We start from the raw sequence: 24,273 nt of genomic DNA, 5'->3' as shown, positions 1-24,273 counted from the left end.
ACTCTACCTCCTTGATGATCAATTCTAACACCTTCTCCATGAGAGGTGTCAAGCTAACATCACCCTGAATGGCCTGGCTCTCATTTTAAGGTTCTGCCCCCTTGTTCTGGAAACCCCCACCAGAGAAAACATTCTTTCTCTATCGGCTCTATTGAAATCTTTAATCAGCTTAAATATCACAATCAGTTCATCCCTTACATTCCACGGGGTTTAGGAGATGAAATCTAGCCTATGCAACCTGTCTTCATAATTTAAACCTTTTAGCTCCTGGTATCATGGAATCATAGAAACAATTGGGTACAGAAAGAGGCCATTCAGCCCATCGTGTCTGTGCCAGCCAAAAAACAAGAAAAAGAGACTAGCCGTTCAGTTTAATCCCACTTTCCAGCCCCTTGTCCATGGCCTTGCAGGTTACAGCGCTTCAGATGCAGATCCAGGTTCCTTTTAAATGAGTTGAGCATTTCAGCCTCAACCACCGACTGATGCAGTGAATTCCAGACTCCCACCACCCTCTGGGTGAAAAAGGTTTTCCCCATGTCCCCTCTAATCCTTCTACCAATCACCTTAAATCTATGCCCCCTGGTAACTGACCCCTCAGCTGGGGGAAACAGGTGTTTCCTGTCTACACTATCTAGGCCCCTCAGAATTTTGTACACCTTAGGTCATCTCTCAGCCTCGTCTGCTCCAATGGAAACAACCCGAGCCTATCAAATCTTTCCTCATAGCTGCAATTTTCAAGCCCTGGAAACATTCATGTAAATCTCCTCTGTACTCTCTCCAAGGTATCATCTCCTTCCTCTAATGTGACCAGAACTGTACACAAAATTCCAGTTGTGGCCTAGCCAGCATTTTATACAGTTCCAGCATTATATCCCTGCTTTTGTATTCTATATCTCATCCAATAAAGGAAAGCATTCCATAGGCTTTCTTTGCCACTTTATCCACCTGTCCTGTCACCTTCTGGGACCTGTGGACGTGGACTCCAAGGTTTCTCACCTCCTCTCAATGCTTCCCCTCTCACACCCCTCCCAATATCCTCCCCTTTAGCAAGTACTCTTTTGCTTTCGCACTCAGAAATCTGTCCACATATTTGCTCTTCTAACTCCCTCCCACTATGTGGGGGTCTGTAGTACACACCTAGCAGTGTGGCTGCCCCTTTTTATTTCTGAACTCAACCCAAATGGCTTCATTTGATGCTTCGTTTAGTATCTCATCCCTCCTCACAGCTGTAATTGATTCTTCACCCAATAATGCTACATTTTCTATCCCCTCCCTATCCTGCCTGAAAACTCTGTATCCAGGGATGTTGAGCTGCCATTTTTGCCCCTCCTTAAGCCAAGTTTCCATTATATCGATGATATCATGCTGCCATGTGTCTATCTGTGCCCTCAGCTCATTGGCTTTATTTACTTATTCTCCTTGCATTTACGTGTATCCCTTTTAACACTGCCAAATTCCTGTGCTATACACTTTTTAACCTCTGCTGCCTCTGCCTTTCAGAGTCACTCATTAATTCTCCATCTCCCGTTCCCTGCTCTGAATTTGCCCTCAGGTTCCCAGCCCCCTGCCAATCTAGTTTAACTCCCCGCCTCACCTAGAAGGACAAGGGCAGCAGATAGATGGGAACACCAGCACCTGGAAGTTCCCCTCCAAGCCACTCACCATCCTGACTTGGAAATATATCACTGTTCCTTCACTGTCACTGGGTCAAAATCCTGGAACTCCCTCCCTAACAGCACTGTGGGTGTACCTACACCACATGGACTGCAGCGAATCTCCCCGCGAGGAAATTTGTCCCAGTGCTGTTCAGGTGTAGACTGCCCGGCTTGTACAGGTCCCACCTTCCCTAGAACCGGTCCCAATGCCTCAGGAATCTCATGCCGTCCCTCCTTCACCAGCTCTCCAGTCACGTGTTCAATCGCTCAGTTCTCCTGTTTCGGGTGAATCTGTGCTGCCTGGACTCCACAGCCACTCTCCCCTTCCTGAGCTGTGTTGCAGGTAACATTATTTTTATTCATTCACGGGATGTGGGCTTCGGTGACCAGGCCAGCATTTATTGCCCATCGCGAATTGCCCTTGAGAAGGTGGTGGTGAGCTGCCTTCTTGAACTGCTGAAGTTTTATTGCCGGAATATTGCCAGGGCCCGTAGCCTTTGCAGTATCCAGTGCCTTCAGCCGTTTCTCGGATTGAGTCTGACCACGATTCTGCACAACTGTATCTGCAAATGGCCGACTTCAAAATTCTGCAACATACCATCTGCTAATTCTACTTTGGCCATGATGTGCTTACACGCATTTTCAAAAGAATAAAATAACTGAAGAATTGTGTCTGCAATTTAGGTAAATTAGTTTGATAATTGTGCATGAGAGGCAGCCCCAGTTAAATAAGCGCCTGTAATAATTATATAGTTTCCATTCTGAAAACTGGGCTGATGTAAACTCGATCTTCTGTTTGTTCTGTTCACTCATTGGGCAGAATTTTTAGGTTGGTGTGTGGGTGCACGCCCGAAACAATCAGATGTGAAATCGCGCAATATTTGGGTCAGTGGGTGTGCATGAGTGCTGGGAGTGTGCACGAGTGCTGGGAGCGTGCACGAGTGCTGGGAGCGTGCACGCTGACAATTAAGACGACAATTAAAGTGGTTAAGGTTCCAACTGTCCTCGATCTTTCGGGGTCCATCCACCCTTACCCACCTTGGTGAACAAGCGAATCCACCAGGCAGAGTTTACAATTTTCATCAAACCTCATCCAAGGGCGGGGTGAGGTTTCCGTTATTAAATTTTAAAAAATGTCTGGACAGAATTTTCATCATGTCCACGTTCAGGTGACTGATTTTGATGCATGGACATTTGTTCCTGGATTTTAAAATCTTTATTTAATTGTTTTGAAGTCTTCAGCTCCCTGAGGCAGCTCTAGCTCCGATTGCGTCAAACTAAAAATCCTGCCCATTGTTTACTTTTGTTAATTTGTACAGGGAATGGAGGCATTGCTGGTCAGGCCAACATTTATTACCCATCCCTAATTGCCCTTGAAAAGAATCCAAGTCAGGATGGTGAGTGACTTGGAGGGGAACTTCCAGGTGGTGGTGTTCCCATCTATCTGCTGCCCTTGTCCTTCTAGATGGTGGTGGTCATGAGTTTGGAAGGTGCTGTTGCAGGAGCCTTGGTGAGTTTCTGCAGTGCATCTTGTAGATGTACACACACTGCTGCACACCCTTGGTGGAGGGAGTGGATGTTAAAGCTGGTGGACAGGGTGAACCTTGTTTGAAACTAGTGAATTAGTAATTTATTTTGTTTCTTTAGGGGCTGTGGAGAGACTGAAGAAGCTGGGATTGTTCTCCTTCGATCAGAGAGGGTTAAGGGGAGGTTTTATAGAGATGTCCAAAATAAAGAGGGATTTAGAAAGTGTAAATAAGAAACTGTTTCCAGTAACAGGAGGGTTGGTAACCAGAGGGACACAGATTGAAGGTGAGGAGATTGTGCTGCCTGAAAGTAACATATTCAAAAGGGAATTGGATAAATAGTTGAAGTGGAAAATTCTTCAGGGCTATGGGAAAGAGCAAATCAATGGGATTAATTGGAAAGCTCATTCAAAGAGCTGACACAGGGACAGTGGCTCAAATGCTTTCCTTCCACGCTCTAAGCTTCTGTGATTTGTATAATGCTCCTTATATGCTTTTTAAACTAAAAACCTCTGTTCAAAGATGGGTCAGAGGGCATTTCAATGAACATTGTAATCATTGGGGCACAATGTTTTCCTAATTCACATCTTCCAATCCTTTCCTTAACATTTTTATAGTGAATGTTCTCATTGTTTTATTGTGGCCCAACTCCCACTGCTGAAAGTAAAGGAAAGAATTCTGGCAACTGAAGGTTCTGGCAATGGAAACAGCTGTCCAGTTCCTGGTCAGTTTGCCAACACTCTATACCTTGGCTAAGACACAACCTCATGTAGTCCTGTTTCAATTGGAAGGTCTGCATCTTAATACAGTAACGTAACAGCACTCAAATCATCAACATCCTGACTTGACACAATGGAACATTGTGTAAGTGATATTCTGAGCTAGAGTTGCATTGTTAACTGTTCCATTATTCATCATTGAATCTTTCAGCACAGCATGGGGCCACTCGGCCCATTTTGCCTGTGCTGGCTCTTTGAAAGAACTATCTAGTTAATTCCAATCCTCCTGCTCTTGTTCCATAGCCCTGCAAATTTTTCTGTCATCCCTGGTCCCGTTGGAGTAAATCTCCTCCGCCCCCTCTCCAAGGCCTCAACATCATTCCTGAAGTGTGGAGGCCGGAATTGGACACAACCTGGGGCCTAACCTGTAATTTAGAGCGATTTAACATAACTTCCTTGCTTTTCTTTCTCTCCACAGACGCTGTCAGACCTGCTGAGTTTTTCCAGCATTTTCTGTTTTTGTTTCAAATTTCCAGCATCCACAGGATTTTGTTTTTATCCCTGCTTTTCTATTCTACTCGTAAAGAACAGATTCCCAGGTGCTTTTTATAACAGTCTTCTCAACCTGTCCTGTCACCTTCAAAAGTTTGTGTACATACACTGTACTGTCAGCCGTCTCTCCTCCCGCGCCCCATTTAGTTTATATTGCCTCTCCTCCTCCTAACAAAATACACCACTTCATACTTCTGTGCCTTAGATTAAATCTACCCTGTGCCTGCCCATTTCCAGCAGTCTGGCTATGTCCTCAACATCACTTACTGCCTGTTTACTCCATTGCTGACTTTCATGCTCTGAAATTACGCTTTACGTTTCTAAGCGCAGTTCCTTTAATATATAGCAAGAAAAAAGCGGTCCTGATACTGACCCCTGGGTCACCATGGTAACATTCCCCTTCTCTGGTTTTTGTCCCTCAGCCACTCGCATACCCAATCCTGCCACTGTTCCCCAGCCCATGGGCTGTCAATGAAGTGATTTAACTGCACTCACACTGTACTCAGCATTAACACACTGAATGGGACGAGCAGTTTGTGTGTAAGTGATATTCCGAGCAGGTATAACTGCTCCATTCTCTAACTACCCAAAGCTTCCAGCGAATTTTAAATGGAACTAATGGGAAAGTGAGTACCGAAAGAGGATAATAGTTTCAATCCTCTCTGGGATAGTAAGATTGTCAGCTAGCTCACATTGCTGATGAATATTCATTTCTGTGAGTAGACAGCAGCCAGTGAAAATGTGAGCAACATACTACTCAGCAAGCAGGTCCACGCTGCAGACTGGATTTTCTATTGAAGTTCTGTTGCCATGTGTACAGTAACTTACCAATCGACCCCGCTCACCAGGAGGTCCTGGGTCACCAGCTTCACCCGTCTCACCCTGGAAACAGATCAAAAAGATCAATAAACAACAGCATCTTGCATTTAGATCAAACCTTGAACCTCCTTCTGGAGAGACTGGGGTTGTTTTCTTTGGAACCGAGGAGGCTGAGGGGAGATTTAATTGAGGTGTATAAAATTATGAGGGGCCTGGATAGAGTGGATGGGAAGAACCTGACAATATCCAGGAGGAACAGGTTTAAAGTCATTGGTGGAAGGATTAGAGGGAAGTTGAGAGTAGTTGATGAGTGGGATCTGGAACTCGCTGCCTGAAAGGGTGGGAGAGACAGAAAACCACCCCACATTCCAAAAAAACCCACTGGGATAGGCTCTCGAGGTGCCGTAACCCACAGCGATACAACTGGAAAGTGGGATTAGAACAGATAGCTCTTTTTGAGTGAGCACAGATATGATGAGCTGAATGGTCTCCTTCTGTGCCATAAACCTTCTACCATTTTACAGGCAGGACTTTGCCAAAAAGGTTGGAATCCCAAAAGCAGCCAGAAATGTGTGTCGGTGTCAGCGTGGCTTCCCAGTGGCAGCTCAGAAAGAAGCTACTGCTACCCCGAAATCTGCCAGGCCAATCAGAGAGCCGGGAGCTCAGCAGTGCCACCAGGATCAGTGGCAGCCATGGGGCACTGCAGCAATCACCAGATAGGGCTGATGAATGTACTAAAAATAGAATTAAACTGATGGAGGGAAACCCCTCTCGCCAGACCACTGAGGGCCTGGGGGTGGTGGGGAGCTGCAGTTCACTGTCGGGGGGGTGGGGGGCACCTGTATCTGCCCCACCCAATGTTGGGTGGGGAGGGGAGTCAATCCACCATCAGTAAAGTGGCCTTTGTTGGCACATTTGTGACAGGAAGCCTGTCCGCAACCCTTCCCCCTCAGTAAAATACCCTGAAGGCAGTCGGTGTCCGGACAGCCAATCTGACCTGGCTCCTGTAATTATAGCGCCCCTCCCCCACCCTGCCCCCTGCGCTCAGTAAAATTCTCCCCTCTGTCGCTATTAGTGAAACATGCCAAAGCAGCGATTATCCTACAAAACGCAATACCATGTCACCTGAGCAGATCACCAAAAACCTGGTCAAAAAGAGGTAGGTTTTATGGAGGCGGAAGAGAGACTGAGAGGTTTAGGGAGCGAATTCCAGAGCTTAGGGTCCTGCCAGCTGAAGGACTGGCCGCCAATGGTGGGGCAATTAAAATCAGGAAGAGCCCAGAATTGCAGCGATCTAGGAGGATATTGTGAGGCTGGAGGGGATGACAGAGCTGGGGAGGGGCAAGGTCATGGAGTAATTTGAAAATAAGGATAAGAATTTTAAAATCAAGATGTTACTGGACTGGGAGCCAGTGGACACAGGAGGTGATGAGTGAACGGGACTCGGTGTGAGTTTTAGATGACCTCAAGTTTACGGACAACAAAGCAACAAAATCAACAAGATAGTCTGAGCATATGGGATTAATATTTCCAGGGTTAATCCCAGGATCCCATATTGCCCACGGGAAAAGGATTCCCCTCCCTTCCTGATTCCTCAACACACACTTGCTTCCAATGGGATTATCCTTTATAGAGGAAATGGGAAAGGAATTACTGGATAATAACAGACCCAGGCTCCAACTTTTTCACCGTCTCTCATCCTGGTAGTCCCATGATCTAATCGTACAAACATACGAAACAAGGGCACAAGTAGGCCATTCGGCCCCTCGAGCCTGCTCTGCCACTTAATAAGATCATGGCTGATATGTTTGAGTTTCGATTTCCACTTTCCCATCTACCCCCGATAACCTTTGATTCCCTTGCCTAACAAGAATCTATCTGCCTCTGCCTTAAAAATATTCAGTGACCCCGCCTCCACCACCTTCTGAGACAGAGAGTTCCAAAGTCGCACAATCCTCTGAGAGAAAACATTTCTCCTCATCTCTGTCCTAAAAGGGTGACCCCTAATTTTAAAACAGTGCCCCCTAGTCCTGGACTCACCCACAAGAGGAAACATCCTTTCCACATCCACCTTGTCAAGGCCGTTCAGGATCTTGTAAACTTCAATCAAATCACCCCTCCTGATAATGGAGTTATTGACCAATCACAGTGATCGATCTCTATCAGTGAGTCAGCCATGATCTTATTGAATGGTGGAACAGGCTCGATGGACTGTGTGGTGACCTCCTGCTCCTATTTCTTGTGTTCTTCTCTCTTTTTAAATTCTATCCATCTAGAAATGAATCCTGAAACAAAAATTGCTGGAAAACCTCAGCAGGTCTGACAGCATCTGTGGAGAGAAAGACAGAGTTAACGTTTCGAGTCCATACGACTCTCCTTCATACAGACTCAAAATGTTAACTCTGTCATTCTCTCCACAGATTCTGTTAGACCCGCTGAGTTTTTCCAGAATTTTCTGTTTTTGTTTCAGATTTCCAGCATCTGCAGCATTTTGCCTTTATCTATAGAAATGATCCCTGTTGATTGGTTTACTTTTTTATGGCCTTATTAACCCGTGCTTCTATTTTCAATGATTTGTGAATCTCTACCAGTTTGTTTGGGCAGGGCGGGGTATATGGGAGTTTCTCACCTCTCACAGTGAGTGGGGTTTTTATGCTTTGTTATTAACAATATGACAGTAGCACGTCTGTGAATCACAACATTCAGAGCTACCAAAAACCCAGGGAATGGACCGACGAATGGGACAGCGCTTTCTGAACAAAATATCTCACCTTCTCACCAACACCACCAGGAGAACCAACACCACCAGAGGGCCCTTGAGCTCCCTGAAAAAATGAGATATATACAATTAGCTGGGAAGGTCTGTCAGGGACAAAGGGGAAAAGCTCCATTTGCTTTGTACTTACATCAGCTCCACTGGGGCCCTGTGGTCCTCTTGGGCCGGGAGGTCCAGGCGGTCCCTGTGTGATAAAGATCATTGATGACATTATTACACAGAATTTAAATAACAAATTAGCTGAGACAGAAAGTCAATAGGAAGTTTTTAGAGTTACCATGCCAGTTAACTTCTTATTTAAGCTAAGTCTGTCTAATAAGGAATGCTGGGATACAGGAGGACCATCCAATCAGCCTTTGTAAAATCAGATAAACATCCAGATTATTTTAGCCGGAAGTTCATTGTCTTTGACAAGCTGGTTATCATTGATCTGACTGGTCAAGAACAGGGTTTGGATACATAGTGACTCTGGGATGTGATCTGAGTGGCTGAGAACTGGATTTTGGTAATTCTGACCCTGGGGCTAGGGGCTGATTGACCCAACACTGCTCTCAGCCACTCTCTGACCTCAGGATGGAGCCCAGAGATTATGGGGATCTGAATTTTTCTTTAACCAGCACTGAGTGGGAAAAACAGAGTTAGATTCCAATTCCTGACATCAATGAGTGAAGCTTAACTCACCATGGCACCGACATCACCAGTCTCACCCTTTTCACCTGGTGGCCCTGGGAGACCCTAAATTCATTTGAAGAAAAAGGGAAAAAATAGAAGAAAACAAATAGTTATCAATTGCTACATTAATAATTAAATAAAGTCTCCCACTCAAACATAAACACAATCTTAAAAAACATTGAATTTAAAATCGATCAGAACAAACACAGGAAGTGCAAAAAATCCCTCACATCCAAAATAAAACTGTGCTAAATCATAGAATCTTACAGTGCAGGAGAAGCCATTCAGCCCATCAAGCCTGTGCCGGCTCTTTGAAAGAGTTATCCAATTACTCTCACTCCCCCTGCTCTATTCCCATGTCTCAGCAAATGTCTTCCCTACAACTATTCCTCCAATTCCCTTTTGAAAGTTATTATTGAATCTGCTTCCACCGCCCTTTCAGGCAGCGCGTTCCAGATCACAATAACTCGCTGTGTAAAAATAATTCCTCCTCATCTCCCCCTCCGGTTCTTATACTGATTCTCCTCAATCTGTGTCCCTCTGGTTACTGACCCTCCTGTTACTGGAAACAGTTTCTCCTTATTTACTCTATCAAAACTCTTCATGATTTTGAACACCTCGATGAACACTTAACCTTCTCTGCTCTAAGGAGAACAATCCCAGCTTCTCCAGTCTCTCCATGTTAACTAAAGTTCCTCATCCCTGGTAACATTCTAGTAAATCTCCTCACCAAAGCCTTGACATCATTCCTAAAGTGCAGAGCCCAGAGCTGGACACAATCCTCCAGCTTAGACCTGGTGATTTATAAATGAGATTAATTCTCTCTTGTTCAGGTAATAAATAACCACACGAGGAATCACAGCGAGCAGACTGACACTGAGAGAGATCAATTCTCTAAGAGGCTGCATCAAGAGAAGTGGATGGCATTAACATGTGTGATGGTTGGGCATTGTTGAAGGAAGATGGAAGAAATGTGTCTTCTGGCCTCACCCTGATACCATAGCCCAAAATAATCAAATCAGACATCTTAGTGCAGATTGTATGAAAGGGCTGAGGCATCCTGATTGTGGTCTGATTTGTAACAGCATCTCCCTAAAAAGAAAAGATTTATATCCAATCTCAGCTTAATTCTATTGGCAGACAGAAAGTCTAATTAACCTTGGTTATTGACCCAGCAAATTACAAACTGCTCTTTGCTCCTGACTTCATCTTCAATCTTATTACCAAATGCTTTTCAATTTATTAAAAGAGAAGGGGAAACAGATCAAAGATCAATTCTAATGAATTCATTGATGAAATGCAGGTTTGTCAGCACTTTACTGAGAAAACACCCACACAAATTGCAGAGTCACAGGGCTGGATTTTACTGGTGTAGAGTCCCCACACGACAACCCTCCCTCAACCCAGCCAGAGAGGCAGGGGAGTCTTGATCCCAACAGCTGCCCTGCAGCAGCTATTGAACGCCAGGAGCTTTCAGGGGAGTCCTGGCCCAACCTCAGGAGGTAGACCCGTCTTAGAAAGCCCTGACCAATGGGATGCCAGGCAACTCTGCAGTCCCAGCAGCACCAGCCAGGAGCGGTGGCCACTGCTGGAACTACAGGCTGGGGGGGGGGGGAGGGGGAGGGGGAGGGTTAAAGGGCATATGACCACGGGGAGGGGGTGACTCCGATGGGCCCAGAGGCCCCCTGAGGTGGTCCCTCCCCTCACCTGACAGCAGCCTGAGTAGCTGAAGCTGCTGGGCCTCCCTCTGCTGTGGGTAAGGTACTGCCACTGGCAGGATTAGGCCCATAAGATCCTCAGTTGGGCCAAGGGTGGACAGGCTGCTCAATGCCTCCCCTTCCAACCACAACACTTCAGGAAGGTCGGGAGTGGGTGGACAGGTATTGGGAAGGTCATCCTCCAGGTTTAATGGGCCCTCCACCCCCACTGCCTTCAAACTCACCATTAGGGGGTTGTAACCTCCAACCCAAAGAATCTTACAGCACAGGAGGCCATTCAGCCTATTGTGCCTGTGCTGACTCTTTTTACAGTCTATCTAATTAGTCCCACTCCCCCTGCTCTTTCCTCACAGCTCTGCAAAAGTTCCCTTTTCAAGTATTTCTCCAATTCCCTTTTGAGAGTTATTATTGAATCTGCTTCCACTGCCCTTTCAGGCAGCGCGTTCCAGATCACATCAACTCGCTGTGTAAAAAAAATCACATCTCCCTCCCCCTCTGGTTCTTTCACTGATTCTCTTCAATCTGTGTCCCTCTGGTCACCAATCCTCCTGTTACTGGAAACAGTTTCTCCTTATTTACTCTATCAAAACTCTTCATGATTTTGAACACCTCGATTAAATCTCCCCTTAACCTTCTCTGCTCTAACCGACATCAACCGGTGACATTTCAATTTTTGGGATCCATGATTCCTACATTGCAACAGTGAAAACACTTGAAAATGATTAATCAGCTGTTCAGCCCTTTGAGAGATTCCCAAAGTTGTGAAAGGTGCTATAGAAATGTAAACATTTCTTTCTAAGGAGAACAATCCCAGCTTCTCCAGTCTCTCCACATTAACTGGTCCCATTCTAATAAATCTCCTCCACAGCCTCTCCAAAGCCTTGATATCCTTGAACAGATTCACTTCCTGTTAATGTCAAGCTGTAATTATTTTTAGATTGATGGATCTCCAGTTAATGTTGGAGGATACACTGAAGAGTAGATAGTATATGCGGTGTATGGTATACAGAATGATGCCATGGATTGCAGGGTTACTGGAGGAGACTGCAGTGATTTCAGGGAACTTGCCAGGAGCGAGGGACCCAAAACAATTCATGGATCCTACACAAAGCAGAGCCCGGGAAGGAGGGAGGTTAATTCGATGATGTGATCCCACGATTGGGCAGTATTTGCTGAATAACCCTGAGTGCACTAATAGCTACACTAACAACCAACTTAAGATAATCAGTCCAGCTCGTAATGTGACTCATTTACACTTGCTGGAAGTGACTGACATTCATATGCAGCAACCCCTTCTCTGCAAACAAATGGAGAACAACTGCATAATTTTGAGGTGCAGAGGCATCTTGTATATGAATCACAAAAAGTTTGTATGCAGGTACAGCAAGTAATTAAGGTAGCTAATGGAATGATTTCCATTATTACGAGGGGAATGGAACATAAATAAAAGTAGGGCCCATAAGGGAACAAAAGGCAATCTGTGTGTGGAGCTGGAGGACGTAGGTGAGGGTTGTATTAGACTCTTGCGGTAGACGGTAGTAGAGAACCCATTGCCAGATTCCACATCTAGCATGTGGAGGAAAGGGAGCTCAGTAGACTGCCCCATTTCAAAGGTGAAGGTGAATGCAGGATGGAGCCCATTAAGGTCTGCAAGGACATTCTGACATGCAGCTGCGGATTCTCATATAGCAAACATAGCACCTACTTATCAGAAACATGCGGAGGGTAGGAGGTTACGGGACATTCCATCGAAGACGGGTTTGTCATGGAAGCTGACAAAGATATTGGCGAGACCAGGGCCTACAGGGGGTCTCTTGGCAACACCATCCATTTGGGCACATCTTTTCCTCTTCTTTCATGGGATGTGGGTTTCACTGGCTGGGTCAGCATTTATTGCCCATTCCTAATTGCCCCTTGAGAAGGTGGTGGTGAGCTGCCTTCTTGAACCGCTGCAGCCCATGTGGTGTAGGTAAATCCACAGTGCTGTTAGGGAGGGAGTTCCAGGATTTTGACCCAGCGATAGTGAAGGATGGTGAGTGACTTGGAGGGGAACTTCCAAATGGTAATGTTCCCATGTGTCTGCTGCCCTTGTCCTTCTAGATGCTAGTGGTTGTGGGTTTGGAAGTTGCTGTCAAAGGAACCTTGGTGAATTCCTGCAGTGCATCTTGTAGATGATACACACTGCTGCTACTGTGCGTTGGTGGTGGAGGGAATGAATGTTTGTGGATGTGGTGCCAATCAAGCAGACTGCTTTGTTCTGGATGGTGTCAAGCTTCTTAAGTGTTGTTGGAACTGCACTCAGCAGGCAAGTGGAGGGTATTCCATCACACTCCTGACTTGTGCCTTGTAAATGGTGGACAGGCTTTGGGGAGTCAGGAGGTGAGTTACTCACCGCAGGATTCCCAGCCTCTAACCTGTTCTTGTAGCCACAGTATTTATATGGCTAGTCCAGTTCAGTTTTTGGTTAATGGTAACCCCCAGGATGTTGACAGTGGGGGATTCAGCGATGGTAATGCCATTGAACATCAAGGGGTGATAATTGGATTCTCTCTTGTTGGAGATGGTCATTGCCTTGCACTTGTGCGACATGAATGTTACTTGCCGCTTGTCAGCCTAAGCCTGGATATTGTCCAGGTCTTGCTGAATTTAGACATGGACTGCTTCAGTATCTGAGGAGTTGTGAATGGTGTTGAACATTGTGCAATCATCAGCGAACATCCCCACTTCTGACCTTATGATGAAAAGAAGGTCATTGATGAAGCAGCTGAAGATGGTTGGGCCGAGGACACTACCCTGAGGAACTCCTGCAGTGATGTCCTGGAGCTGAGATGATTGACATCCAACAACCACAACCATCTTCCTTTGTGCTGGGTATGACTCCAACCAGCGGAGAGTTTTCCCCCTGATTCTCACTGAGTCCAGTTTTGCTAGGGCTCCTTGATGCCACACACTGTCAAATGCTGCCTTGATGTCAAGGGCAGTCACTCTCACCTCACCTCGGGAGCTCAGCTCTTTTGTCCATGTTTGAACCAAGACTGTAATGAGGTCAGGAGCTGAGTGACCCTGGCGGAACCCAAACTGGGTATCAGTGAGCAGGTTATTGCTAAGTAAATGTTGCTTGATAGCACTGTTGATGACTCCTTGCATTACGTTATTGATGACTGAGAATAGACTGATGGGGTGGTAATTAACTGGGTTGGATTTGTCCTGCATTATGTGTACAGGACGTACCTGGGCAACTTTTAAAATTTCCGGGTAGCTGCCAGTGTTGTAGCTGTACTGGAATTATTTGGCTAGGGGCTCGGCAAGTTCTGGAGCACAAGTCTTCAGTACTATTGCCGGAATATTGTCAGGCCCCATTGTCTTTGCAGTGTCCAGTGCCTTCAGCTGTTTCTTAGTATCACATGAAGTGAATCGAATTGGCTGAAGACTGGCATCTGCCTTGTGGGCTTTGAGGTGGTTTGATACAACTGAGTGGCTGTTCCTTCACTGTCGCTGGGTCAAAATCCTGGAGCTCCCTCCCTAACAGCACTGTGGGTGTACCTACACCACATGGACTGCAGCGGTTCAAGAAGGCAGCTCACCACCACATTCTCAAGGGCAATTAGGGATGGGCAATAAATGCTGGCCCAGCCAGCGATGCCCACATTCACATGCTGTTGAAGGAGCCTTGGTGAGTTCCTGCAGTGCATCTTGTAGATGGTACACACACTGCTGCTACTGTGCGTCAGTGGTGGAGGAGTGACTATTTGTGGATGTGGTGCCAATCAAACAGGGCTGCTTTGTCCTGGACGGTGTCAAGCTTCTTGAGTGTTGTGGGAACTGCACTCACCCAGGCAAGTGGGGAGTATTCCATCACAATCCTGACTTGTACCCTGTAGAGATGGTGGACAGGCTTTGGGGAGTCAGGAGGTGAGTTACTCACTGCAGGATTCCCAGCCTCTGACTTGCTCTTGTAGCCACAGTATTTATAAGATTGGTGAGCTTATTATTGCTGAGTAAGTGCTATGTGATAGCACTGTCAATGACACTTTGCATCACTTTGCTGATGACCTTCTTAAAGGGTAAGTTAGATAAACAGATAAGGAGATGTTGGATATCATAGAGTGAGATGATCAAACATCTTTTGACCCCATCACTCCGCGCTGGGGTTTCTGACTCTCACAGGCCTTGTTTAGCCCCTCTGTATCTCAGTGTGAGGATTGTTCAATAGCAATGTAGTGAGAGATGTAAAGAATGCTAACCCAACAGAGTTTTACCAGATGATGATGAGAGGTTTTGATGCAGAAGACAGAGAAAAATACTCTCTGTAATGAGTGAGTGAGGAATTTGAGATCATCATTTCAAAGTGATTGGAAAACAGTTCGGAGGAGAGATGAGGAGATGTGTTTTCCCTCATAGGATTGTCAGGATCCTCTATTTGAACAGGTAGTTGAAGCTGATTCCATCTGTGAGGGACTAAGACCTCACCTTGTGCATTTTTATAAAATATAAACAGACATGCTCACCACTATTTCTACAATGCTTAAAATTGAACAAAGTTTAAAATGGCTGAAACTGTATCTGTCTGTGACCCTGGAACAAAAGAAGACACTTGAGAGTTTTAGGAAAACTATTATCTTATTATCTCTGAGAAGCCTCTAACGGGCCCCTGTGAACAATATGGCCCAACTTCAAAGAGATCTGTACAAAGGCCATCTGCATTTAATAACCCAGGCTGGGCAGAAGGAGATGGATTGTCTGCTGAAACAAAGGCTCTGCTTGCTTCCTTCAATTCCTAATGGCTGCGACATTTAACAGTCGTTAGAATACAGAGAATGGATACACATCCTTTGTCATAGAACTGGAGGAGAGATGAGAGTCATGTGGCATGTGCCTCTGGCCTGTGGAACATGTAATATTGCCATGCTGAACTGAAAAGCTCAGTCAGCTGTTTAACGTCTGACTAGCAGTGCACATTGAAGGAGCTCTGGCCCAGTTTGGACACCTGGCCCTGTCTACACTGCTTCTACTGGGAATTCTGTACCACTTACATCATTGATTCATTTCTGCATACCTATCTTACCGTGTGAAGTCAATGCCACCAGAAAGGTAAATTATACAGCATCGGTTTTCAACCCACTGACATAGGTGAAGTAATACCTCATTGGACTTTGATTCTGGATTCTGGAACTCATGTGAAACAATATTTCTTTTCTCGGTGGTCTCTGTACTATAAATATTTCTTTCCTCAATCCCTCACTTTAATGTTCGAATACGATGGGGATATTGCAAACCCTCTTTCGTGTGTGGAAATAAACTAACCCTTTTAGTTCATCCTATCTCGAGTTTGCTGTGGGGTTATTAATGGAAAATTGGATCACACAAAAACTAAGACCACTGCTTATAAAGAGTGAAACAAATCAAAACACCTTTCTGATAACAGAGGGTGGTGAGAGGAGATATTAGTGCTATTTAAATTGACACCCCGCCCATCTGTAACACATCAATAAATTTCAAAGTGAGTTGAGCAAGTTCTTGAGGATGAGGAACTAGCAGGATTGAGGACAAAAACTGGCAATCTGAGACTGAGCATCATTCGTTCAAAGACCCAGCACAGGTAGAATGGGAAAAATCTGCTCCATTGTACCAAGTTTTTATCATTTGAGGTGACTGTGGAATGTGATGTTTATAAAATCAAGACTGATATCATTCTGCTTGAAGAAATCATTCAGAAAGATAACCTGTGAATTTAGCAGCTCACAACTGAGAAACCAGCCGCTACACCCCTCCCAATCTCTATAACCTCCTCCAGCCCCTACACCTCCCCTATCTCTGTAACCTCCTCCACCCCTCCCTATCTCTGTAACCTCCTCTACCTCTACACTCTTCCCTATCTCTGTAACCTCCTCCACCCCTACACCCCACCCTATCTCTGTATCCTCCTCCAACCCCTACACCCTGCCCTATCTCTGTAACCTCCTCCACCCGTTCACCTTAATTTCTCTGTAACCTCCTCCAGCCCCTACATACCTCCCTATCTCTGTAACCTCCTCCACCCCTACACCTTTCCCTATCTCTGTATCCTCCTCCAACCCCTACACCCCTCCCTATCTCTGTAACCTCCTCCAGCCCCTACACCCCTCCCTATCTCTGTAACCTCCCCCAATCCCTACACCCCCCATTTCTGTAACCTCCTCCAGCGCCTACACGCCTCCCTATCTCTGTAACCTCCTCCAGCCCCTACACCCCTCCCTATCTCTGTAACCTCCTCCACCCCTACACCCTTCCCTATCTCTGTAACTTCCTCTAATCACTATACTCCTCCCTATCTCTGTAACCTCCTCCACCCCTACACCTCTCCCTATCTCTGTAACCTCCTCCAGCCCCTACACCCCTCCCTATCTCTGTAACCTCCTCCAGCCCCTACACCCCTCCCTATCTCTGTAACCTCCCCCAATCCCTACACCCCCCATTTCTGTAACCTCCTCCAGCACCTACACGCCTCCCTATCTCTGTAACCTCCTCCAGCCCCTACACCCCTCCCTATCTCTGTAACCTCCTCCACCCCTACACCTCCCCTATCTCTGTAACCTCCTCCAGCCACTACACCCCTCCTTATCTCTGTAACCTCCTCCACCCCCACATCTCCCCTATCTCTGTAATCTCCTCCAGCCCCTACACCCCTCCATATCTCTGTAATTTCCTCCTTCCCTACACCTCCCTCTTCTCTTTAACCTTCTCCAGCTCCTACATCTGTCCGAGTTCTATGTTCTCCTCCAATTCTGACCTCTTGCGCAGCCCCAGTATCCATCACTCCATCACTGGCTTTCAGGCTCTGAGCTCTGGAATTCCCACCATAAGCCTCTCCCTCCCTCCAGCTGCCTGTCCCCTTTACCATGCACCTTACAGCCTCACTGTTTGATTGAGTTTCGGGTCACCATTCATCATATCTCCTTTCTTCTCTCCTGTTATTGGCTACTGCTCCTGTGATGTGCTTCAGGTGTTTTACTGTATTAAAGCTGCTGGTGATATAAGCTGTGGTTGTGGGACTTACCTGAAGACCAATTGGTCCAGGAGGCCCAGGGAATCCACGCGATCCTTCATCACCTTTCTGTCCGAACATTCCCTGCTGTCCTCTGGGACCTGGCTCTCCATCTCCTCCCTGACAAACAAAGCAGAAATGAGATTCCCCTTCAGCTGGTGTCACTAACAGTGGGAGACTGACAGGGGTTGGGATCAACGCTCAATGATGGAAAGATCAGAATTAAATCAGAAGGAGTCTGATCCACAAAAGGAAAGACTGAACGGACAATTTGAATTGGAACAAAGAGACCTGGGAGGTTATGTACACAAATCATAGATGTTGAGAATACATTAAAAAGCTTTGAGCTTCTTGGTTCTAATAATAGAGGCAGAGTACCAAAGCAAGAAAGTTATGTTAAACCTTTATAAATCACTGGTTAGACCCCAGTGCAGGATTGTGTCCAACTCTGGGCTCCGCACTTTAGGAAGGATGTTGAGGCCTTGGAGAGGGTGCGGAGGAGATTTACTCCAATGGGACCAGGATTGAGGGAGTTAATGTGGAGGGACTGGAGAAGCTGGGATTGTTCTCCTTGGAGCAGAGAAGGTTAAGGGGAGATTTAATCGAGGTGTTCAAAATCAGGAAAAATTTGGATAGAGTAAATAAGGAGAAACTGTTCCAGTGGCAGGAGGATCAGTAACCAGAGGGACACAGATTGAAGAGAATCAGTGAAAGAACCAGAGGGGGAGGTGAGGAGAATTTGTTGATATAGTGAGTTATCGTTTATTCCCCTTCCGCTTAAGGAGATAAATTATGAGGTTGTATGGACTGGCCTTGTATTCCCTAGAGTATAGAAGATTAAGGGGTGATCTAATGGAATTGTTTAAAATGATTAAAAAGTTCGATAGAGCCAACAGAGAGAAATGATTTCCTCTGGTGGGGAGGTGTTCAGCACGAGGGCTGGGATTTTCTGGACACCACTGTTGTGGAACCTGCTGCAGCAGATGCAGCAACCGAGCCAAAATTCCATTGAATTGTGGGGGGAGAGGATGATCTTGGTGGCAGGCTGGGCCTAAAGATTGTACCTGAGGGAGAAGAACCTTAAAATGAGAGCCAGGCCATTCAGGGTGATGTCAGGAAACAATTCCTCACACAGAGGGGATGGAAATCTGGAACTCTCTTCCCCAGAAAGCGGTGGATGCTGGGGTTAATTGGAGGTATTGAAATGATACATTTATGTTGCACAAGAGGTATTAAGAGTTAGTGACCCAAGGCAGGTGGATGGAGATGAGCTAGGGATGTGTCAAAGTCTAATGAAATCGAGGCGATGAGCAGTCATCTCCTGCTTTTATGAGCATGTCCTTGTTCAATAATTTCCAGATGCAGTGAAGGAATTTACTTACTGCTGGTCCAGGTTGTCCAATGGGTCCTTGGAGACCGTGAGGTCCAGGAGGTCCCTGTGTAGAGAGACAACAGAGGATTGATCAGTGTGAGCTGGAATATCACAGACAGAGAGAACCGTACAAACTGAGCTTTGAAATGTGGCCGTCTGCTAGGACCTTCCCCCCATTAATGTTCATCACTGGCGATATACACTATCAAAAAGAACAGCATCTGGGCAGTTGTTTATTTAGAGAAGCAGGAAGTGACTGAGGTCAATCTGAGGGCAGCCAGGCCTAGGTCAGCCTCCGGTGAAATGGCAGGTTACACACGGCTGGAATGTGGGTCAGGCAGTTCCAGGGCGACTAAGCCCAGGGCTGAAACAACTCAATGTCACATCATGAAAGATCAAATGCACTTTCCTATGACAAATAATTGTTAATTACAAAATTGAAATGTACAAAGGGAAACTTTACTTTGAGACACTTAGTGACAGGTTGTGAGCTACTGAGCTACAAGCAGACAGTCTCGGAGTCACAAAGTCACAGGTTCAAATGCTACACCAGGGACTAGAGCAGAAAATCTAGGCTGAAACTAGCAGAGCACAACTCGGAGTGCTGCACTGTCAGAGAGTCAGTACTGAGGGAGTGCTGCACTGTCAGAGGGTCAGTACTGAGGGAGTGCTGAACTGTTGGAGGGTCAACTGAGGGAGTGCTGCACTGTCAGAGAGTCAGTACTGAGGGAGTGCTGCACGGTCAGAGGGTCAATACTGAGGGAGTGCTGCACTGTCAGAGGGTCAGTATTGAGGGAGTGCTGCACTGTCAGAGGGTCAGTACTGAGGGAGTGCTGCACTGTCAGAGGGTCGGTACTGAGGGAGTGCTGCACTGTCAGAGGGTCAGTACTGAGGGAGTGCTGCACTGTCAGAGGGTCGGTACTGAGGGAGTACTGCACTGTCAGGGGGTCAGTACTGAGGGAGTGCTGCACTGTCAGAGGGTCAGTACTGAGGGAGTGCTGTACTGTCAGAGGGTCAGTACAGAGGGAGTGCTGCACTGTCAGAGGGTCAGTACTGTGGGAGTGCTGCACTATCAGAGGGTCAGTACTGAGGGAGTGCTGCACTGAGAGATGGTCAGCACTGAGGTAGTGCTGCACTGTCAGAGGGTCAATATTGAGGTAGTGCTGCACTGTCAGAGGGTCAGTGGTGAGGGAGTGCTGCACTATCAGAGGGTCAGTCCCGAGAGAGTGCTGTACTGTCGGAGGGTCAGTACTGAGGGATTTCTGCACTGTGAGAGAATTAGTCCTGAGGCAGTGCTGCACTGTCAGGGGGTCAGTACTGAGGGAGTGCTGCACTGTGAGAGGGTCAGTACTGAGAGTGTGCGGCTCTGTCGGAGGGTCAGTACTGAGGGAGCACTTTGTGAGGGACAGTCTTTTTGATGAGACATTAACTGGGCCTCCATCTGCCCAATCAGAGGATTTGAAGGATCCCCACAGCCCCTATTTCGAAGAAGATGAGGGGGGTTGTTCCCCATATCCCTGATCAATCTTTATCTCTCGGCCATCATCCCTAAAAGCAGTTGGTCCGGTTGTTGTAATGTTGCTGTTTGCGTGATGTTTCGTGTGGCACAAGTTGGCTTTTTAATATCGTACATCACAACAGTGAATGTATTTCAAAGCATTTCAGTGTCTGGAAGTCACTGTGGAACATCCTGAGGTGGCGAAAGCCAGAACCGGAAATGGAAGATATTTGTTCTTTGACAGAAGCACAAACATTGTCTATAATTCCAGGGCTGAGTAACATCAGCAGGCGCAACAGAAAGGAATAAATCATATTACTCACTTGTTCACCTTTTCCTCCTTTAGTGCCCTTTTGACCTGGTTCTCCAATCTCACCCTGTGTAAGGAAAGAATGAAATGAAACCTTTACCTTGACCTCTTCCAACTTCCCCTCCTTCCCACAGTGAGCTCCTGATGTAAAAACTCAAAGCTTTGGCTGTCGGGTCATATTGTCCGTGTGAGATTAATCTTGGCATTGAAGATTAATCCTGGGATTAGGGAATAATTCTAGATTGGCTAATCTTCCTAGGATTGAAGATTAACCCTGGGAATGGAGAGTAATTCTGAATCGGAGAATAACCCTGGGATTGATTATGGGATCGAGGGCACAGATTTAAAGTGATTTGCAAAAGAAGCAAGTGTGATGTGAGAAAAATCTCTTTCACACAGCGAGTGGTTCGGGTCTGGAATGCGCTGCCTGGGAGTGTGGTGGAGGCAGGTTCAATTGAGGCATTCAAGAGGGCATTGGATGATTATTTGAACAGAAACAATGTGCTGGGGTACAGGGGAAAGGCAGGGCAATGACACTTGGTCATTATGATCATTTGGAGAGCCGGTGCAGACATGATGGGCGGAATGGCCTCCTTCTGTACCGTTAAAATCCTGCGATTCTGTGAAGATTAATCCTGGGATTGGTATGGTTTCCATGTGTCATGACCTCGTGACCTTGCTCTTGCTGTTTTGTGATTCTCAGTTTTAAATAAAGGGATCACAGCCTTCACCTGATTCTGTGACACTCACTCAAGGTTAAACAGAATCCTCATTAAATGCAGAACTAAATAATCCAACTAAAGTTTGGTTCCCTCAACACCTGCCATGAATGGTAAACCGGGTTGTGAAAATCACTCTCTTCCTCAACCTGTCCACTTTCCACCCCTTTTATCTTCCTCATCCCCCCCAACCTCCCCATGCCCCCAACCTCCCCCCTCCCCCTAACCTCCCCCACTCTCCCCCAACCTCCCCCCTCCCCCCAACCTCCTCCTGCCCATCCAACCTCCCCCCCTCCCCCCAACCTCCCTCCTCCCCCCAACCTCCTCCCTCCCCCAACCTCCCCCACTCTCCCCCAACCTCCCCCCTCCCCCTAACCTCCCCCCTCCCCCCCAACCTCCCCCCTCCCCCTAACCTCCCCCACTCTCCCCCAACCTCCCCCCTCCCCCTAACCTCCCCCACTCTCCCCCAACCTCCCCCCTCCCCCCAACCTCCTCCTGCCCATCCAACCTCCCCCCCTCCCCCCAACCTCCCCCCTCCCCCCCAACCTCCCCATGCCCCCAACCTCCCCCCTCCCCCCCAACCTCCCCCCTCCCCCCCAACCTCCCCATGCCCCCCCCAACCTCCCCCCTCCCCCCCAACCTCCCCCCTCCCCCCCAACCTCCCCATGCCCCCCCCAACCTCCCCCCTCCCCCCCAACCTCCCCCCTCCCCCCCAACCTCCCCCCTCCCCCCCAACCTCCCCCCTCCCCCCAACCTCCCCCCTCCCCCCCAACCTCCCCCCTCCCCCCAACCTCCCCCCTCCCCCCCAACCTCCCCCCTCCCCCCCAACCTCCCCCCTCCCCCCAACCTCCCCCCTCCCCCCCAACCTCCCCCCTCCCCCCAACCTCCCCCCGTCCCCCCAACCTCCCACCTCCCCCCCAACCTCCCCCCTCCCCCCAACCTCCCCCCGTCCCCCCCAACCTCCCCCCTCCCCCCAACCTCCCCCCGTCCCCCCAACCTCCCCCCTCCCCCCAACCTCCCCCCTCCCCCCCAACCTCCCCCCTCCCCCCCAACCTCCCCATGCCCCCCCAACCTCCCCCCTCCCCCCCAACCTCCCCCCTCCCCCCCAACCTCCCCCCTCCCCCCCAACCTCCCCATGCCCCCAACCTCCCCCTCCCCCCCAACCTCCCCCCGTCCCCCCCAACCTCCCCCCTCCCCCCCAACCTCCCCCCTCCCCCCCAACCTCCCCCTCCCCCCCAACCTCCCCCCTCCCCCTAACCTCCCCCCCTCCCCCCCAACCTCCCCCCTCCCCCCCAACCTCCCCATGCCCCCCCCAACCTCCCCCCTCCCCACCAACCTCCCCCCCTCCCCCCCAACCTCCCCATGCCCCCAACCTCCCCCCTCCCCCCCAACCTCCCCCCTCCCCCCCAACCTCCCCCCTCCCCCCAACCTCCCCTGCCCCCCAACCTCCCCCCTCCCCCCCAACCTCCCCCCTCCCCCCCAACCTCCCCCTCCCCCCCAACCTCCCCCCTCCCCCAATCTCCCCCCTCCCCCCCAACCTCCCCCTGCCCCCCCAACCTCCCCCCTCCCCCCCAACCTCCCCCCTCCCCCCAACCTCCCCCTCCCCCCCAACCTCCCCCCTCCCCCCAATCTCCCCCCTCCCCCCCAACCTCCCCATGCCCCCAACCTCCCCCCTCCCCCCCAACCTCCCCCCTCCCCCCCAACCTCCCCCTCCCCCCCAACCTCCCCCCTCCCCCCCAACCTCCCCATGCCCCCCCAACCTCCCCCCTCCCCCCCAACCTCCCCCTCCCCCCCAACCTCCCCCCTCCCCCCCAACCTCCCCATGCCCCCCAACCTCCCCCCCGCCCACCCAACTACCCCCCGCCCCACCCAACCTCCACCCACAGCCCAACCTCCCCCTCCCCCCCAACCTCCCCCCGCCCCCCACTGTCCCCCACCCCCCACTCCTGGTGCTAATCTGGTTACACCCCATCAGGTTGTTGGGAAACAAAGTCCATAATGTTGAATCAGATTCCGCTGCTAAATTTGCTCTGGGATTGTTTGGGCTTCTCTCTCCCACTCCCTCCCCACCTCTCGATAAATATCGGGATAACAATGTCCGCCCACAGGGTGATCAGGAATCCCATGAGGCATGTCCTTCTTCCTACAGACCTTACAAGAAGCCTCTGGGCACTGAGATGGGCAGCAGGCATCTGCAGTAACTGTGCTCTCTTCTGGCCACTGCATCTCAGGAAGGATAGCTGGGCTGTGGCAGCTAAAATTCACCAGAGCACACTGGATACTGGGGCTAAGGCAGAATGCATAGATTAACTTTGTATTTCCTTAACTTTAGAAGATTTAAGCTGTTTAAAATAATAAAAGAATGTGATCGGGTAGATAGAAACTGTGTCTTCAGGTTTTTGTTGGTTGTTGAGGGACATGGAGGAGGGTAAAGGGGGAGATGGTACAATCAGCCTCAATCTAGTTGAATACTTGAATGGTTTTCTTCTGTTCCTATCTTCCTGTAAACGGCTAAACAGGCTGAATGGCCTCCTCTTGTTTCTTCACTACACCAATTGCTGTGTTTCAAGTGACCATCAAGGTCAACTGAGGTAGGCATTAAATTCCAGCCTTGCTACCAAAGCTCGCATCGCAAGAATGAATGTGCCAAAGAAATGGACGAGGGACGATAAACACTCACCTTGTCACCATCTTCCCCTGGAGGTCCCTGTGGACCAGCGGGACCAGGCAGACCAACAGGTCCCTGAACTCCATCACGACCAGCCGGACCCTGAGGCCCTTTCTCCCCCTGGAAGGTATAGAAAGGTTAAGTTAAACATGACTCAAGGACAAGCAAATTCAGTCGCTAACCATCGATTAATTAGGAGTTGGCCATTTATGAAAATTCCATTGGAAGCTTTGTAAACAGGAATT

General features: G+C 48.5%; 1 protein-coding gene across 1 annotated transcript in view; it reads right to left on the bottom strand.

The window, feature by feature from the left end:
• The window catches only part of col11a1a (collagen, type XI, alpha 1a), a 682,771-nt gene that overhangs the window by 52,739 nt on the left and 605,759 nt on the right, over positions 1–24,273 (bottom strand). The window contains exons 43-50 of the mRNA XM_041208311.1: positions 24,041–24,148; positions 20,655–20,708; positions 18,844–18,897; positions 17,474–17,581; positions 8,729–8,782; positions 8,178–8,231; positions 8,043–8,096; positions 5,281–5,334 (exon numbers count right to left, since the gene is read on the bottom strand). Coding sequence (XP_041064245.1) covers positions 5,281–5,334; positions 8,043–8,096; positions 8,178–8,231; positions 8,729–8,782; positions 17,474–17,581; positions 18,844–18,897; positions 20,655–20,708; positions 24,041–24,148 — 540 coding nt within the window. The remainder of the gene's footprint in view (positions 1–5,280; positions 5,335–8,042; positions 8,097–8,177; positions 8,232–8,728; positions 8,783–17,473; positions 17,582–18,843; positions 18,898–20,654; positions 20,709–24,040; positions 24,149–24,273) is intronic.

This window comes from Carcharodon carcharias, chromosome 16 (assembly GCF_017639515.1).
Source record: "Carcharodon carcharias isolate sCarCar2 chromosome 16, sCarCar2.pri, whole genome shotgun sequence".
Taxonomy (NCBI): domain Eukaryota; kingdom Metazoa; phylum Chordata; class Chondrichthyes; order Lamniformes; family Lamnidae; genus Carcharodon; species Carcharodon carcharias.
Note: the sequence above shows the minus strand (reverse complement) of the source record. Positions and strands in the feature narration are given on the sequence as shown.